The sequence below is a fragment of the Trichomycterus rosablanca genome, chromosome 17 (assembly GCF_030014385.1).
Source record: "Trichomycterus rosablanca isolate fTriRos1 chromosome 17, fTriRos1.hap1, whole genome shotgun sequence".
In the NCBI taxonomy this organism is placed as follows: domain Eukaryota; kingdom Metazoa; phylum Chordata; class Actinopteri; order Siluriformes; family Trichomycteridae; genus Trichomycterus; species Trichomycterus rosablanca.
The window spans coordinates 1,499,146-1,519,241 of record NC_086004.1 but is presented as its reverse complement, the minus strand read 5'-3'; the positions used below and the strand labels follow the sequence as shown (position 1 = coordinate 1,519,241).

At 41.0% G+C, this 20,096-nt stretch overlaps 2 protein-coding genes across 2 annotated transcripts in view; both read left to right on the top strand.

Annotated features, from left to right (window-relative positions):
- The first annotated feature begins 530 nt into the window (after nt 1–530).
- Nucleotides 531–19,215, top strand: LOC134331832 (uncharacterized). Its single transcript, XM_063013371.1, has 12 exons — nt 531–611; nt 1,378–1,784; nt 3,923–4,031; nt 5,367–5,451; nt 6,305–6,356; nt 9,079–9,153; nt 9,257–9,368; nt 10,989–11,252; nt 16,440–16,446; nt 18,160–18,227; nt 19,071–19,122; nt 19,178–19,215. The coding sequence occupies exons 1-12, from the start codon at nt 531–533 to the stop codon at nt 19,213–19,215; spliced, it is 1,350 nt and encodes a 449-aa protein (XP_062869441.1).
- Nucleotides 18,215–20,096, top strand: part of arhgef18b (rho/rac guanine nucleotide exchange factor (GEF) 18b) — a 29,017-nt gene continuing 27,135 nt past the window's right edge. Inside the window, exons 1-2 of the mRNA XM_063012444.1 lie at nt 18,215–18,227; nt 19,071–19,122. The gene's annotated coding sequence lies outside the window, so the exon portion shown is untranslated. The remainder of the gene's footprint in view (nt 18,228–19,070; nt 19,123–20,096) is intronic.

Genomic DNA, 20,096 nt, shown 5'->3' with positions numbered 1-20,096 from the left:
TAGCAAACAGGAGTTATTAAAGCCGGAGCTGATACAGGAAATGATGTTGACACACCGCCTGCTTTAATTCAACACCGCGCTTCCATTTCTAATTAAATCAAACGATATCAAATGTAGATACGGATCCTAATGAAGAGAGAACATGAAAAATACAATGCATGGCCAAAAGTATGTGGACACGCTTGCTAACTGTTGGGGAAGGCCCAATCGGGGAAGAGAGAAGACATAGACAGACACAGGGGGTGCGAGGTAACCCCGCTACTTTGGAATGAATCGGAACAGTGTGTGGCCTCTTTAACTGGGTGCAAATTCCCACAACACACTCCAAAATCTTGTGCAAAGCTTCCCTAAAAGACTTGAGACTGTTATTGCTGTAAGTGGGAGTGGGGAACTAAGTATTGCTGCCTGTAATTTTGCAATAAAATGTAAAAGAAAATGATGGCTGTGTGTCCACATAGTTTTGGCCTTGGTCATGATGCTCGTCCCCATCTCATCTTGTTTCAGGGTCGGAGGGGAAGCCATGCGCCCACATGAGCGTTCCAGCCTCGGGGACACAATCCTCAACCTCACACCCTCCTGATGTTTCCTGCAGCAGCACACCTGAGGATCAGGTGAGGAACTCACTCACAGTTTATCTCACGGACAGGTGACATCTCCTAGTGCTAGTCCACTCCTCCTACTGGTCTGACACTTTTGGACACTTCTAAATCTTACTAACTGTCCACACGTGTCCATCACCAGCCAGAACAGTTACGCTCTCTGGGACCTCTGGACATGGATATGGCCTCATGTGCTTAAACTCATGATCTCCTAAGAAAAATATTTAGCTTATTTCTTTTGTAAAATATTTAGATTATTTATTTTGTAAAATATTTAGCTTATTTCTTTTGTAAAATATTTAGATTATTTATTTTGTAAAATATTTAGATTATTTCATTTGTAAAATATTTAGATTATTTATTCTGTAAAAATATTTAGATAATAAAAATATTTAGATTATTTATTCTGTAAAATAGTTAAATTATTTATTCTGTAAAATATTTAGATAATTTATTTTCTAAAAATATTTATATTATATATGCTGTAAAAATATTTACATTATTTATTTTCTGTAATAAAATATTTTAATTATTTATTCTGTAAAAATATTTAGATTATTTATTCTCTATAATAAAATAGTTAGATTATTTATTCTGTATTTACATGATTCATTCTGTAAGAATATTTTGATGATTTGTATTTTACTGTATTAAATATGAAGTATTGTATATTATATATTATACACTAAAGCCGTCTCTCTCCTCTCTCTCTCTCTCTCTCTCTCTCTCTCTCTCTCGCTCTCTCTCTCTCTCTCTCTCTCTTGTTTTGCCCTCTCAGAGTTCCTGCTTGTTGGAAAGTAATTTCGAGGGTTCATCACCTGACGACAGTGTTGAAGATTTATCAGATCTGAAGTCTCTCAGAGACTCTGAGTATTTCAGAGACCTGCAGGACAGACGTGCAGACGACACTGAATCCTCTGAACACCTCCCGTCTGTGATCGTCCACCCTGAGGAGAACGTCCAGCCTGATCCTGGTCTCCTCCCTCACCCAGCACCTGAGCGTGGAACATTCAGGTGGAATCTCTGCCCACCTCACGCCGACATGAACCTGCTGTGTGATCCTGAGATGGAGATGAGTGTGGATGAGTTAGACATGGACAGTTTCCCCATTCTGGTCAGGTCCATGTCCACCTCACGGAGACACAGCTGGGACGCTCCGCTGTTCCCGCTCGACCTGGGCAGAAGGTACGAGACATTCTATAATAAAATGCTATAATCTGTCATTTCTGCCCTAATCAGAGGAGCTGCGTCAGTTCTGATCTGCTGAGACACGTTTTTAACATCAGATATAAAAACAATGGATGATGGATAGATGATGGATGATGGATGATGGATGGATGATGGGTGATGGATGATGGATGGATGATGGATGATGGATGGATGGATGATGGATGGATGATGGGTGATGGATGGATGATGGATGATGGATGGATGGATGATGGATGGATGATGGGTGATGGATGGATGGATGATGGATGGATGATGGATGATGGATGGATGATGGATGGATGATGGATGATGGATGGATGGATGGATGATGGATGGATGGATGATGGATGGATGATGGATGATGGATGGATGATGGATGGATGATGGATGATGGATGGATGATGGGTGATGGATGGATGATGGATGATGGATGGATGGATGATGGATGATGGATGGATGGATGGATGATGGATGGATGATGGGTGATGGATGGATGATGGATGATGGATGATGGGTGATGGGTGATGGATGGATGATGGATGATGGATGATGGATGATGGATGGATGGATGATGGATGGATGATGGATGATGGATGGATGATGGATGATGGATGATGGATGGATGGATGATGGATGGATGATGGATGATGGATGGATGATGGATGGATGATGGATGATGGATGGATGGATGATGGATGGATGATGGATGGATGATGGATGATGGATGGATGATGGATGGATGATGGATGATGGATGGATGATGGGTGATGGATGGATGATGGGTGATGGATGATGGATGGATGATGGATGATGGATGGATGGATGATGGATGGATGATGGATGGATGATGGATGATGGATGGATGATGGGTGATGGATGATGGATGATGGATGGATGATGGATGGATGATGGATGGATGATGGATGATGGATGGATGATGGATGGATGATGGATGATGGATGGATGATGGATGGATGGATCGATTGATCGGTGCATGATGGATGGATTAATTAATAGACAGACAGTTGGGCAAATACAGAGACAGGCACTTTTAGACAAATACAGACAGAGAGACAAACTGAAACAGACTGGAACAGAGAGAAAGACAGACAGAGAAAGACAAATACTGAGACAGACAGACTGAGACAGAGAGACAGATAGAGAGACAGACGGGCATACTGAGACAGAAACAGACAAGAAACTGAGACAGACTGAGACAGAAATACTAAGAAAAAGAGACAGACACAGACAGAGAGACAGATAGACAGAGAGACAGACAGAGAGGCAGACAGGCAGAGACAGACAGACAGACTGAGACAGAGAGACAGCCTGAGAGACAGGCAGATAGACAGAGACAGAGAAGGTTAGAGAAAGAGACACAGACAGAGAGACAGACAGACAGACCCAGACAGACAGACTGAAAGACAGAGAGACAAAAGGAGACATATAGTGAGAGAAATAGGCAGACAGACAGAGAGACTGAGACAAATTGAGACAGAAAGACAGACATACAGACTCAGACAGAGAGACTGAGAGACAGACTAAAAAACAGAAAGTCAGATAAACAAAAAGAGACAGAGATAGTGAGAGAAAGTGACAGACAGACTGAGACAGAGAGAGACAGACAGAGAGACAGACTGACTGACAGAGAGACAGACAGACTCAGACAGACAGCTATTAGAATAACAGAGTGAACCAGCAGGAAGAGTTAAACAGGAAGCTGCTGTAAATGTTGTAAATGTAAATCAGTCTGAATATCTGATAACACGCCGTAAGTTCCTGTGATTATTACTGAGCTGACGAGTATAAACCATCCTGAGATTGATTTCGGGACTGAGGGACTCTTCTGCTGGTGGGAGGTCACTGGTGGAGCTGGAACAAAAATAAACCAGTGACCAGCATCACGTTCGTGTCACCAGTCGTCCATCCCGAGTCTCACGCTGAACTCGCGTCGTTCTGCATGATTACTGATCTGAGAACTGTAGAGGCTCCTAAAATAGAGGAACCACATCGTTTCACCCGGCGCAGTGAGACCACGCCCAAATCCTGCAAAAATAACAGTGTAAATGTGTTACTGTGTGTGTGTGTGTGTGTGTGTGTGTGTGTGTGTGTAGGTTGAGTCTGGACACCAGGAGTATAGACAGTGACGTGGAGCGTGACGAGCAGAATCAGTTTCACAGCCTGGTGGAAAACTTCACGACATCTGAACTTATAGAGTCATCAGTAATACACAATCTATACTATTAATCCTATATACTATTAATAATCATCAGTAATACACAATCTATACTATTAATCCTATATACTATTAATAATCATCAGTAATACACACTCTATACTATTAATAATCAGTAATACACAATCTATACTATTAATCATATATGTACTATTACAGTATTTCTCAACTGCTAAAACACAATTTCTGAAACCTTGCTCCATTTTCTTAAAACATTAAACACAAAACCTCATCTTCAAGCTGCATTTACAAAAGCTCTGACTCCTCTTGCAAAATCAAACCTTCGCCTCAAAACAGATTCACCTGTGCTCAAAACCAAACACTGCTCTCAAATAAACAAAGCCATCAAAACGATATACACTATCAAGCAGTCAGTAAACAATACACCGAAAAATAGAAAACTGTTCAAAACATATAGTTCTTAGGGAGAAGTAAATTTTTTATCTCAAAACAAATTTCATATTTTTCCGTCCTTGTCTTTTGATGAACGGAAACATGTTCTATCGTAGTAGCTCAACTGCAATCCTTGTTCTTTGTTGATATGAACCTGCAACCAGTCAAAATCTATTGAGCAGTCAGTACTGTAAACAAATGGAAAGCACAATGTTCAGGGTCATACAATTTGTTTATTGTACAGTATACAGCCTACAATGCACTGTACTACAGTATATAATACATATATACACAGAGACACAAATCAAAGGACTAAACAGGTGATCAGTGTGCTTCTTGTCTTTGGGCTGGGTCAGGCCAGAGCACTTCGGCGACATCACAAGCAATATTTTCCCTCATGAGGCAACGGGGGAAGAAGCCTCTTGTGTGCCGTATCCAGCCCCGACATGATTCCTCACCTATATTCATTCTCAGACTTTCTCATTCTCACTCTGAACTGGCTTATATTGGTTGTGTCACACCATTTGAAACAAGTGAAATCAGTTTTGAGTGGTTGTGTTTAATCAATGACATGTGCGCTTCATTTGTATTTAATTGTTGCCACTTGTGTTTAGCAGTATGGATGACGTGTGCATTAGAGTGCAGAATGTGTTTTGAGAATGAGAATGTGTTTAGAGTTTTGCTGAAAAATGTAAGTGAGATCTGCAAATAGCGTTTTACCATGTGAAATGGTTTAATGTATTGACAACAGACTGAACAATTAGCTAAATGAGTTTAGGCAACTGGGAACTCTGTTCAGCCAATGGGATTTAGTGTTTTAGCAATTGAGAAAAACTGTAATAATATCATCTATATCAATCATCAGTTATATATTATCTATATCATATATACTGTTAATCATCACCTCCACTCTGATTTGATCTCTGCAGGCTCTGACCCCGGACAGGCTGGATGAAAAATCTCGTGCTGAAAAAGTCTCTCGGATTCTAGAAACATCCAAACAAGCTGCAGGAGGTGAGAACAACCAAACAACGTTCCAAACTTAAAATACAAAATGCTATTATTATTATTATGGTTATTATTATTATTATTATTATTATTATAGTTATTCTTATTAATATTATTATTGTTGTTATTATTACTATTATTATTATTATTATTATTATTATTGTTATCATTAGTGTTATTATTATTATTATTTTTCTTATTATTTTATTATTATTATTGCTGTTATTATTATTCATTATTATTATTAGTAGTAGTAGTATTTTTATTATTAGTGTATTTTAATTTTTTTTTTATTATTGCAATTTTTCTTAATATTTATTATTAGTAGTAGTAGATTATTGTCATTTTTCTTATTATTTTCTTATTATTATTACTATTGCTATTATTATTATTATTGTCCTTGTTATTATTATATTATATTATAATAATAATAATTATTATTATTATTATTATTATATTATTATTATTATTATTGTCATTATTATTAATATTATTCATATTATTATTATTGTTGTTGTTGTTATTGTTATTATATTATTATTATTATTTTATTATTATTATTATTATTGCTATTATTATTATTATTATTGCTATTATTATTATTATTATTATTATTGCTATTATTATTATTATTATTATTGCTATTATAATTATTATTATATTATATTATATTATATTATATTATATTATATTATATTATATTATATTATATTATATTATATTAATTATATTATATTATATTATATTATATTATATTATATTATATTATATTATTATTATTATTATTGCTATTATTATTATTATTATTGCTATTATTATTATATTATATTATTACCTCTTTTCTGTGTTTCTGTTTCAGAGGAACATGATTCAGATGAAGCTCTGTGTTCAGCAGAAGGTCGATCACACGTGTAAGTTCAACACATTCAACATTACAATCAATCATCCAGTTTTATTAAATATATATCATTTTAATATTTAGGTTCAAATTACACTACATGGCCAAAAGTATGTGGACACCTGGCCATGAGCTTGTTGAACGCCCCATTTTAAACACACAGTATTAAAACAGAGTGATCTTTAGCTAGAACAACAGACACTGTTCTGAGAATGTCTGTGGGAATTTGTGCCCATGCAGTGAAAAGATGACATTATGGTCATACTGGTGTTCCAGTTCATCCCAGAGCTGTTGAGTGAGGCTGAGGTCATGCTGGAACAGGAAAGGGCCTTCCCTAAACTGCTGCTGCACAGTTGGAGGTGTATCATCTCCTTTATATGATTGATTTAATACACCTGGGTTACACTGTCGTGGCTGATACACATGAATTCAATCAGTAGAAAAGCCGTCCCAATACTTTTGTCCATATTGTGTATTCTGTGTGTAAATGGGAAGCGGATATGCGCTCTGAAATTCAAATCAATAACAATGAGAGGCTGAACACTTGTTTCCTTCTCTGTTACTGAATCAGAGACTTCGTCGGAATAAAAAATAGAACACGCTGTGGTCGTGTGTTCTGTGTCATGGTTTCACACACACACACACACTCACACACACACACACATACACACACACACACACACTCAGTTTGTGTGTGTCTTGTTTGTCTCAGGCTGATGGTACAGAAAGTTCTGAGTGAGCTTAAGCTTTATCACTGGTAAGTAAACACAGTGACAAGAACCTGCACACACACACACACACACACACACGTGACCGTCCTCTGGGCTGGAAGAGCTTTAGAGAACACACCGCAGTGGCCACCAGCCAACAGGTCTGGATAACATAAAAGAAACACACGCTTACAGTTCAGCTCAAATTAAATCCACACCACTGGAGCTACAATGCTAATGTAGCTAAAAATTTAGCTAACGAGCTAATGGTGCTAAGAATTACTGAAAGCTAATAGCAAACAGCTTAGCATTGTGCAAATTTACTAAATCATTAAATCTTCAGGATTGTGTTGATTCATTTGTTATTTAATTAATTGATCGATATTAGACACATGTTGATTAGTAGGTTATTTAAATAATTACTATGAGATAATTGTTGATTGATTAATAATTAATCAATTAATTAATATCAAACGTGTTGATTTATTGATTATTTAAATAATAACAGACAGGTGTTCATTTATTATTTATTTATTCAATTAATTCATATCAGAGAAGTGTTGATTATTTGATTATTTATTTAATTAATTGATATTAGACACGTGTTGAATAATAGGTTATTTAAATAATTACTATCAGATAAGTGTTGATTCATTATTTAATTAATTAATTAATTGATATCAGACACGTGTTGAATAATGTATTATTTATTTAATTACTATTAGACGTGTTGATTAATTGATTATGTATTTATTTATTTCATTGATTAATTACTATCAGATAAGTGTTGATTATTTGATTATTTCATTAATTAATTAATATTAGACACGTGTTGATTAGTAGGTTATTTAAATAATTACTATCAGATAAGTGTTGATTAATTGATTATTAATTAATCAATTAATTAATATCAGACACGTGTTGATTCATTGATTATTTCATTAATTAATAACAGACAGGAGTTATGAATTTATTATTTGTTTATTTAATTAATTAATATTAGTCAAGTGTTGATTATTTGATTATTTATTTAATTAACTGATATTAGACACGTGTTGATTAATAGGTTATTTAATAATTACTATCAGATAAGTGTTGATTGCTTGATTATTTAATTAATTTAAAATAATACAAGTGTTAATTAATTTATTATTTATTTTTTTAATTAATTAATATCAGATAAGTGTTGATTAATTGATTATTTCATTAATTAACATCAGACACCGGTCAGCTGGGCGCCATCTAGCGGCCATAATTGGCAGTGCCTGCAGCAGACACGTTTCTGCTGGGGCGGGATGACCGGACTATGTGGGTGGGATGACCGGACTATGTGGGTGGGGTCTTCATACGCTGTGTAAGGACCCTGATTAGCAGAAAGAAAGGCGCCTGTGCAGAGTGCATGGGTGAAAAAGGGTTCCACTAAGGTGTTGAATCATTGATTAATTTATAGATTTTGAGTAGATGGAACGTTTGGTGTATTTAATTTGTTGGCTGAACTGTTTCTTCACTGTGATTTGAAGGTTCGATGCTTCACTTTTTTGCACTGCATGTTATTTATCACCTCACTGATGTTTAGAAAAGGAATGTGAGCACTGGAATGAGAGTTTCTAACATCACTTCTACTGTCACCTTTATGCCGTTCTGCTGGTGATGATGTCCTGCTGCTTTACACACCGTTAGTTTCTTTGTTTGAGTAAAATCTAAAAAACGAGGGCGGTGCAGCGGTAATTACTGCTGTGATTAATGGCGGCCTCTGCTGACTGGTCGAGGCGCTGCGCTGAGGCGGTGAATAATGGAGAGGAGAGCGTGACTCTCCGTCTGTGATACTGATTCCTGTGTGAAGCCGCCTCGTGCAGGTGAAAAGAAGCGGTTCACAGCTGCACACGTGATGGAAGGGGTGTTTGTTAGTTACAGCCCTCTGGTTGGAGTCGAATCCACTGCAGTGGAGGAGATATAGCTGGGGAATTGGATATGACTAGATTGAATAGAATCTGAAACGTGTGTAACAGCCCGTCTCGTTCACAGGAGTAAACGACGAGGCTCAAATGCAGGAAGGAAGGATTTGGGGAACGTCACCTGGTACGAGTTCCTCTCCAACGAGTGAGTCCTAATTCATCTTTCCTAAATTCTTAACCATTAAAAAACAATCCAGAGAACCTGTTTTGCAAAATTTGGCTGCTATTGTGATGTTGGTGAACTTTAGAAATGAAGATGAGGAGGAGGACCGGGTGGAGCGGACTGAGAAGGGGACGAAGGTGAAGCGCACTCTGAGTTCCTTGAGGAACCGGATGACCGGATCGTTCAACAAAGACAAGGTGAGGTTAGCTTGATGTTCACCTGGTCTGCTCTTTTAAAAATGCAGTCGATGCTGCAACAGCGACTCCTGCTGTCTGGTCAAGGAGCTGCACGAGCGGTGGAGAAACACATAGGGCATAGCGTGGTCCTCCATACCCCTGTAAGAATCAACCTCTGACTCTCACACTTCTCAGTATGGGCGGATGCTAGTCTGCGACCCTCCTCGGCCAGCGTGGGGGTGGTGCAGGCAGCGAAGTGATTGTAACAGGGAACTGAAATGACTAAATTGGAAGCACATAACAAACGACACCCTAAAATCTCCATCCTAAAATCATCCTAAAGTGATCTCTTCCCCCACCCCTCTTCTGGACAGTTTAATAATCACACCTCATTGCTGACCGTTAAGGGAACGACAGAATCACTGACCGTAAATGCAGAATGAAACTAATTTCCACAAAACACTGCCGCAATTTCTGCTGCGACTTCCTGTTTTCAGCCCAAGAGTGAAACTAAAACTAACATTCACCACAGTTTCTGATGATGTTGGTTATTTTATGTGAAAACTCACACCTTTATTTAAGTTTGATTTAATTTTGTGCTTTATTTCCCCCCAAATTGCCTCCCAATCTGGTCATATCTAATTACCCGATTGCATTTCACGTTCTCTACTGTTGCTGACTTCCACTCTGACTGAGGCACGCCCCCTGCGACAGTACCGACCGCTTCTTTTCACCTGCACGTGGCGGGTTTATACGGAGATCCGTATCGCGCACGGAGAGTCACGCACCGATCTCTGTTATCCCCCGTCTCTGTGCAGCACCTTGATCAACCAGCAGAGGTCGTAACTGCAGCAGTTGTGAGGAATCCCCTCCGGCACCCTCCTACCAACAAGCCAATCATTGTTTGTATGGGCGCCCAGCCTGCCGGTAGCAGAGCCGAGATTCGAACCGACAAGTTCGAGATATCAGGTCTGGTGTGCTAGCGTGTTTTTACCGCTGTATAGCCAGATGATGTGATTGACGAGTATATACTCATATATTCTCACAGCTAGAACAACAGCAGCTCTTATGAGAAAGCTTCTCACAAGACTTTGAAGTATGTCTGTGAGAATTTGTACCCATTTAGTCAAAAGCCAGGCTGCTGGAAACAGCAGTGCTTAAATTCTGGGGGTTCGAATCCCAGGCTGGGATCCCAGAATGTGCATGGCGTCACTTGGACCTAGTTATCGGGAGAGATGCGCATCAGTGCACTCTTAGTGCAGGTCACAAACCAAGATGAATAGGAGCGTTGCATCAGGAACAGCTTCTGGCATACAAACTGTGCCAAATTAAATATGCAGATGGATTATCCGCTGTGGCCTAAAGAGTCTCAGTTGATGTTCCGGTTCATCCCAGAGCTGATTAGTGGTGCTGAGGTCAGAGCACTGGAGCTTTTCTTCAAGTCTTTATAGAGCTTGCTCATTCTGGAACAGGGAAGGTCCTTCCCTAAACTGTTGCTGCACAGTTGGAAGCATCATTTCCTTTATATAACTGATTTATTACACTCTTAGTAGTTGTTGTGGCTGTAACACATAAATAAATAAATAATTACTGCAATAACAGACAGAAAGTGATTTTTAATTGTTTTTTTCTGTGTTTCAGGGTAAGAACCGTGAGAGAGAGCGAGAGAAAGAGAGAGAGAAGGAGAGAGAGCATGAGAGAGAGCTGAAGGGTGGCACTCGTATGGTCAGCAGCAGATGTAACGGGCACCAGCTCGTCCGTGGCTCGTTTTCCAGCAGAGCCACGTGCTCACTGTGCAGTAAGAGCTTGCAGAGGAAGCATGGCCTGCAGTGTGTCAGTGAGTACTGCAGTAACACACACTCGCCCACATGCCTGCGTCCACAGAGCACACTTCACGCGGCGCTGGCATGCATACCTGCACGCATACCTGCAGCCGAAGCATACTTTTCATACACGCAGTTCTGCCTGCATGCATCCCTGCAGCCAATGCATACGCTCCATACACGGGATTATGCCTGCATGCATCCCTGCAGCTGAAGCATACTCCCTGTATAGGTGATTCTGCCTGCACGCATCCCTGCAGCCAATGCATATGCTCCATACACGCAATTCTGCCTGCATGCATTCCTGCAGCTAAAGCATACTCTCTATACATGTGATTGTGTCTGCATCCCTGCAGTCAATGCATACACTCTACACACATTTGCCTGCATGCATACCTGCAGCCAATGCATACACCCTGCACACACACTTTTGCCAGCATGCATCCCTGCAGCAGAAGGAGAAGCTCCACACACAAATGCCTGCATACACCTCACACAGCACTTGCATGCATACCTGCAACCAAAGTGCATACACATAATTCTGCCTGCATGCATCCCTGCAGCGACTGCATCAGCTTCACACACAAACCCTGATTTACCTGCATGGCTCCCTGCAGCCAATGCATACACCCTGCACACACACTTTTGCCTGCACGCATCCCTGGAGCCAATGCATACACTCCATACATGCAGTTCTGCTTCCATGCATCCCTACAGCCAATGCATACTCCCTGTACACGTGACTCTGCCTGCATGTATCTTTGCAGCCAATGCATACACTCCATGCAATTCTGCCTGCATGCACCCCTGCCACACACAAATCCAGACTTGTCTGCAGGCATACTTGCAGTCAATGCATACACACTGCACACACAAACACCCTTTATATGTATCTTCATACCTGCTGCTGCAGCAAACACCACATTCACACAAACCTGCCTGCAAGCATCCATGAAGCCAATCAATACGCTGCATATACACACACACACAAACCTGCATGCTGCACCAGCATACATACGTGGACACACACTCCTATCTGCATGAATACCAGCTTACAATGCACACACTCCAAACACACACAACTGCATTATGGACTCACCTGCATGCACGCTTCACACACACTCTTGCTTGCGTGCGTACCCGCTGCCCCAGTACGCACGTCATAAACACACACCTGCTACCTGGCACACTCCACAGCACCGACCACAACTATTGTCACTACTAACCTGTTTACTCTGAACCTGCTGACCTGGTTTATTTCTCTCATCGTGCTCATAATGCTGCAAACAGCAGGAGTCCCAGTGTGTGTAAAATCCCTCCGTCTGCCTGCTAAGACCTCGTTAGAGGAGATTATTCATCATTTATCCACATTTAATGAGTTTCTGGATTCTAATTCTAAACGGAGGGTAAATTGGTGCAAAAATGTGCATGTTTACATTTGCTGCATTTGGTAGATGCAGTCTAAGCAATTAAGGGTTAAGAGCCTTGCTCAAGGGCCCAACAGTGGCAACCTAGCAGTGACAGGGCTTGAACCAGCAACCTTTTGATTACTAGTCCAGTACCTTAACCTCTAGACTACAACTCAGCTAAATCGCACACACACAGCATGGTTGGTCTTCTTAGCTCTTCCTGGAGATTTATCCTGGTCAGGGTCGCAGTGGGTCTGATTCATTGGGTGAAACACACACACTCAAACTCAAACTAGCCTTATTTATACGGACACAGAGAAGTCACCGGCTATAGTGGGCAGTAATCACTGATAGGAATTAGGAGGTCTTGACATTAAAGAGCTTTTTAGGTTTACAGCAAGAAGGTTCTGGGTTTGATTCCTTTCTGTGTGGAGTATGCATGTTCTCCCTGTGTCTGTGTGGATTTCCTGCGGGTGCTCCGGTTTCCTACAAGTCCAAAAACATGCAGTTAGGTCCATTTTTTCCCCAATGTTCTCCCTTTTCAAGTCGTATCCAATTACCCTGATTGCATTACGCTTCCTCTGTACCGATACAACCCTCCTCTGCTGACTGAGGAGCGCCCCCTCTGACACGTGTGCAGTACCGACTGCATCTTTTCACCTGCACGAAGCGAGTTCATATGCGGATCAGCTTTGTGTACGGAGAGCCACACCCTGATCAACGCATTATTCCTCGACTTTGCGCAGGCACCATCAATCAGCCAGCAGAGGTCAAAGCTGCATCAGTTATAAGAAATCCGGCTCATCCCACCCTGTATGAACTACAGCCAGTGATTGTTCATGTAGCCGCCCAGCCCAGCCGGAAGCTAGTAGAAATTGTACTAAGTGTGTGTGTCTTGTGATGGACTGGTGACCTGTCCGGGGTGTTTCCTGCCCTTACGCCCAACAAATCAGGCCCACAGTGACCCTGACCAGGTAAATTTAGTGGCAAAACAGACAAAGAATGAATGAATGAGTTTTTATTTATATAAATGCATATTTAGCTGTGTGTGTGTGTGTGTGTGTGTGTGTGTGTGTGTGTGTGTAGCTTGGTTCAGCCTTGTGCAGGACGCAGACGTGAAGCGTTCGAGTCACATGTCGGTAACGTGGAAGTTACACGGCATGTTTTTAGGGAAAGTGTGAGTTCATTCTGTGGCTTTTACTTCCTCTGTATGGTGAAACTTCTGCAGTAGGGCTGAGCTGTTTCTGCTTACTTATTCATCACTGCTGTTGTTTAAAGGAAAGAGGAAACGAGCGTCTTGTTATCTCAAACCGTCGACTTTAAATATCACGTCTGTGTTTTACTCGACTGATGAGAAGCACTTTTTGGTCTTGTTCATTATTTATTATTTTAGGTCTTGTTTATTTAACGGTAGTTACTGCTTACACAAGATTCATCAGTTCAAGTGTAATATCAAACACAGTCATGGACAATTTTGTATCTCTGATTCACCTCACTTGCATGTTTTTGTACTGTAGTAGGAAACCGGAGCACCAGGAGGAAACCCTGCAGACACGGGGAGAACATGCAAACTCCATACAGAAAGGACCCGGAACCTTCTTGCTGTGAGGTGACAGTGCTACCCACCGAGCCACCGTGCCGCCCTCGACTGTAATTTATGAAGCAGCAGATTCATGAATATGAAGAAGTTGTGCTTCCTATTGCTGGCATGGTAGTTCAATGGGTAGTGCAGTTGCCTCACAGCAAGAAGAGTGTCCTCCGGGTGCTCCGGAAAGACATGAAGCCAGGTTAATTGAGCAGAGTGTGTGTGTTTGCCCTGTGATGGCCTGGCAACCTGTTCAGGGTGTTTCCTATTTTTCTGACCTTGGCACAACAGACAATGAACAAATAAAAGTCCTTTATATTGAATGCAAAACTTTTAATTATACAGTGGCACGTTGGCACAGCTGGTAGAGGGGGTACTGTACAGAAACATGGGTCCTAGAGATCTTGGTCCTCTCTATCACATATCCACATGGGTTTTCCCTGGGCAGATTGGCTTCCACATCCCTAAATCATACATCAGGTTGATTAGTGGCTCTTTATCGCCTCTTGGTGGGGTAATTTAGTGAATGTTTGCTTCCAGACCCATCATAACAACCTCTTGGGGTTAACAATGAATAAATACATGAAAGTAACATGTTGGAGACATTAACTAAATGAGGTTCCAGTCTTAAACGTGGGCACTCAGGCGGTTCAGCAGTCTCAAAGAGTCTCAGAAGTGCTACCAGCCTGGCCGGGAATTCAACAGACACATTTATTCACACTACATTTATTCAAAGCTACTTAATATATTGACTAAATTCAATCCAGACATTTATGAGTTTGGTTGTGGTGGGGCTTGAACCAGCAACCTTCTGCCAAACTTCTGCCTGAGTGGCTGTGTCTAAAGGAAGCAGGGTCATCTAGTGTTTCTCCAAACTGCCTCTACAACAGTGACCCCTGCTGTGTGGTCAAGGTGTTGGCAAAGAGAAAGGAAGGTGCTGGTGCTAGTCTAACCTTTTCTGGCAAACGTGGGGGTGGTGCAAGCTGCAAAGGAATTAAAACGAGTAATTTAGGGAAAAAAGAAGTAAAAAACAAGCAGTACATCCACTCATGAGGAACTGTGTGTACTACTGGTACGTTACCAGTACACAGCGATGCAGAACCAGTCTGGATCCTCTCAGACAAAGTGATGAACTGTGTGTTTGTTGGTTCAGCACATCTGAGGAGCTTTCCATGTTTACGCAGCATCAGAGCATCTGACAAAAGCCATGATCGCTGAGGAACACCAACTGTTTGGTGAAGAACATCAGCTGGTGTCTGCAGAACATGATAGACGATCGTTTGCTCTGGATTTGCTTACCAAACACATCCAGCTGATATATGTCACCATGCAGTCGAGCCAAAAGAGGAAACCTACAGCTTTACCATAACGAGACACACTGAACATGATCATGAATTACACGTCTGTACATTTTCCTCTACTACTACGAGGATTCAGTGCAGGGCCGGGTGTGAATGAGGGCATGGACTGCTCCCAGCTCCCAGTGCACCACACCCTGACCAGGGTGAAGCATTTGAAGATGAGTGTGAGGATGAATTAATAAATGAAGCTCAATATGTTGTACAATATCAAACATATGTAGATGACAGTGAACATGTAGACTGGTAGGGTGGCATGGATTCTGAATCCTCGATTTTGTTGTCAGTGGCTGTGAGGTGTTTGACATGTTCTCCCCTTGTGTGCGTTGTTTTTTTTCGGTTACTCCGGTTTACCTCTCTCTCTCTCTCTGCCAAAAACACGCAGCAGGTGGATTGGCTTCTCGTCTGATGAGTATTTATGACTAAGTGAGCGAATATGTGACTTTTTGATGAGTTGTGGCTTTGTCAGGGTTGACACCAGACAATGATCAGTGTACCTCTATAAAAATATCCCTTTATACTTATTTTATTGTTTTATTTTATTTTAATAGTCTACAACCAGCAGTGATTGATAAAATCTGGTAGTTTTGGCATTTGTTCCAACAATCCATCAAAGAGGTAGTGGGCAGCGGCCGAGTTGCAAATAACCATGTTTTTATATCAAGTGCACTTAAATAAGGAGCAGGAACAACGTAATTACGGTTACCGTAGTGCGGGATTGTAGTGATCAAGGACAGAATTGGGATACAGCCAGGGGAGCAGTGAAACAGCACCAGATTAGTGGCGCTTGTGCGGTTCAAGCTGCCGTTTGCTTGTCATACTGATTTATTATAATGTTCCCATAAAATCCAGAGATCATTTTATAATTTATTTATTCGGATTCGGGGGTGAGTGTGATTTTCAGGTGTGGTCCTCAGGTTACAGGTGAGTTTAATCCCTCTGTCGTTAAATGTTTGCCTTTCTGTTGTATTTCGGCCTCATTAGTTTAAAGTCTTTTGCATGTTTATTTGTTTAAATGTAAATTTAAAAAGTAAAACAGGTGTAATTTACTAGTTTAAAGATGTTCCCACTGAACGGTTCTGTTATTTTATTTTCGGTTGATTGTTTTGCAGTTATCACTGCACTCACCTGTTGAGCTTCATTATTATTAACTGTAGCCCTGTTAGCTTTAGCGTTAGCATGCTAGCCCGTATTTCGGGGTGTTTTTTTAAATTTAATGTTATTTCACGTGTCTTATTTCTTGCTGTTTTAATAGTTTTCATTTTGTTTGAATTCTCTTTAACCGTTTAGATCTGTATAACAGTTCTCGGTTGCTCCTAAACATTTAACTTTAGGATGAGCTATCGAGGGACGAATGCTAACTGCTAACTTATTTATAAACATTGTGAATAAATGATGGTCTCAGTGTCGTTCGGTATGATTAATAAGTCATAAAACTTGAACAGTACGATGTTGTATTTAATTTTTATTTCTTTATTTGCTACAAAGAGCTGTAAACACGGATGCAAAACGAGTTTGTATAAAAAGCTGTTGGAGTATTTCACGGTTCGATTCTCTTGTCAAAATATCGCGATTTTACGGTATGATACTATTGAGTGAAAGTTGCATCGGATTAAATAATTAAACCATTTATTTTTAGGTTTATTTAGGCCTATTTTAAAGGTGGTACAGCAGGGAAACAGTTTACATACACGTCTAAAGGACACTTGGTATTTTAATGATGTCTAAGTGTTGTTTTTCTGTCGCTGAATGGTTTTACGTCCAAACATTATGGTCAAATGGTCAAAGATCTACATCAACTAAGATCTTACGAACTTCATCACCTTGGGTTCAGAACTGGGGTGTCTGCTGGGGTGTCTAGTCTTCTCAAAAGGTTAAGTGGTGGTAGGTTTTCATACCAACCTGTCAAAATTTCACCTGCTCCAACTAACCAGGTGTTAACTGGAGACCCAATGAACGGGTGGAATCAGAAATGAAAACTTGTAGCCACACTGATGTTTAGTGAACTCTCCTTACCTCCCTCAGGCACGGCTAATTGTGCCTGTTAGACGCCCGGCCAGATCGATAGCACGTCTAAGATTCGAACTTGAGAGCTTGAGTTCTCTTCTGTGTAGTGCTAATGAATGAAACCATGTGGCGCTTAAGCTGCCTAAAGCAGACGCTGACTTAACACAGCACTTGTTTACCTTAGTTGACCGGTGGTTGCAAGTTCGAATCTCAGCTCTGCTACCGGCAGTCCGGGTGCCCATAGGGATAATGATTGGCTTGTTGGAGGGGATTCCTCATAACTGCTGCAACTACGACCTCTACTGGCTGATCGATGGCACTGCACAGAGACTGTGGAGAATGGAGATCCGTGCATGACGCTCTGTGCGCAATACGGATCTCCGTATAAACCCGCCTGGTGCAGGTGAAGAAAAGCGGTTGGTATTGCACGTGTCAGAGGGGGCGTGTGTTAGTCGGTCAGGAGTGGAGGTCTGCAGCATTAGAGGTGAACTACGGTCGGGTTATTGGATATGAAATGACCGTCGTGTTGTATTTTAACTGCTTGTGGCTTGTCTGATGAGGCTGTTTTTTTTAAGGCAGGCATTAACAGCACGTTGTTCCTGTTGCTTTGTTTCCTCTTTATCTTCGCAGACTGTGCCGTGAACGTCCACAAAACCTGTAAAACGTTTCTACCAGAGTGCAGCAACAACAAAAACAAGGTAAGACACTCTTACACACCACCACTGTTCAGTTCGTTACAGGGCTTTGGCCACCTACAGACATGGCCAATCACTAGAGATGTAACGATACTGTGTTCATGATACGATTTTTTCGCGATTTTTATAACTGAAATTGAAGACAAATTATGACAAAGTTATCTTTTATTATTTCCCTTAAAAAAGAAAATTAAATCCTGTATTTGTGATGATCTTTTATTTATCTAAATAATAAATTCTCTTTTATTTCTGAGGTAGGTACAAACTATTCAAAACAATTTTGAATTAAGCCCAATTTGGCTGAAAAACCCCGAATTTGGCAACCAGGCGTATAGCGCCAGTGATGTCAACCAGGCGAGGTGTATAGCGCCAGCGCCCTCTGCTGTTTACAGTGAATATCGATTCGTTTTACATGTCAAATCGATTTGAATCGGTTATTAACTGTCTTGTGGTGCATCGTTACATCCCTACCAATCACGGCTGTGTAGACGTCTGGTGGGTCGATAGCACAGACCGGACGCGCTCAAGTCCGAATCCCAGCTCTGCCACTAGCAGGCCGGCTCTATTGACCGAAGGGCGGCTCTGCTGGCTGCTCAGTGAGACGGGGGATCGTGGGGATCAGTGCGTGACTCTCTGTGCTCGATACGGATCTCCACGTGAACCCGTCTGGTGCAGGTGAAAAGAGGGAATTGAAAATTGGGAGGAAAATGCATGACTTGAAGGACTGATATCACACAATAGAAAGTGTAAAGTGCAAGTAATATTACAAAAAGTGATCTAGTGGTTGTATAACTTACAAATTACTGTGTTTGTTTATGGATTTCTTTTATATATTTGTTTTTATAGACTAAAGATTTTGCACAGAGGATCCAAGCAGCTCATCAGATCTATAACCAAGGTGAGTAAAACGTCCTTATTGTTAAACAGGTCTGATTTTGCGCTCGGATTTTCAGATACCGTCACTCTAGCGACTCTAGATGAGCTCGGCTGAACTGGAATGTCCCGGCGCGCCCACGGTCAGTAGTGAGGAGGAGGTGAACGGCACAGTTAGCTTTTACAAACATGAACATTCCACAGTGGATTGTGTTCTCCGTGAGGGCAGAGGGTCTGATCATGGTATGACGTTCCATAAGAGACGTGCAAACATGATGAACCACGATGTCTGTTCCTGCCGTTAAGAAACGTTGAACACAGAAAGACATCAAAGCTACGTAGAACGCTAAATCCTACCAGTCAGACCTACAGTAGCAGCATGTCTGGAGATCTGCTCTGAACTGGATTCCAAACCACCTACAAGAGTGAAAAATCACTCTTGAAATCTTTGAACTTCCCGACTGAACACGTGACTGTAATTTTAATCCACATTTAACCCTAAAAGCCTAATTTTCACATCTAAAATCAACCATTTGAGAAAAGGAAGGTCACAAATTTAGGGGAAAAAAACTCAGCTGTCTGTTATGAGTTCATATCTCAGTGGTGCTGTCGGCCAGCCGGGCGTCTACACAGACACGATTGGATATTTCCGAGGCGGCAATGTGTTGGCACCCTTTTTTAGGGTGAAACCAGATTTTTACATTTTACATATCCGGCATTTAGCGGGCACTTTTATCCAAAGCGACTTACAGTACTTTGTCAGTATACAGTCTAAGCAATTGAGGGTTAAGGGCCTTGCTCAAGGGCCCAACAGTGGCAACCTGGCAGTGGTGGGGCTTGAACCAGCGCCCTTTCGATTACTAGTCCAGTACCTTAACCACTAGGCTACACCTGCCTTCCAAAGACTTTTCTTGCCCTAAACAGAAGGACTGAGAATTCTCCAGCTTTCCTGAATCTGTTCACAATATTCTGTACGGTAGATGGTGGAAGATTAACTAC

Bases quoted from the DNA above. Each gene is read 5' to 3' on its own strand.
- LOC134331832 (XM_063013371.1), top strand. From the start codon at position 531: ATGAGCGTTCCAGCCTCGGGGACACAATCCTCAACCTCACACCCTCCT. The intron at 4,032-5,366 runs GTAATACACAAT...TGATCTCTGCAG, and splicing joins CTGAACTTATAGAGTCATCA to GCTCTGACCCCGGACAGGCT. The intron at 6,357-9,078 runs GTAAGTTCAACA...TCTCGTTCACAG, and splicing joins GCAGAAGGTCGATCACACGT to GAGTAAACGACGAGGCTCAA.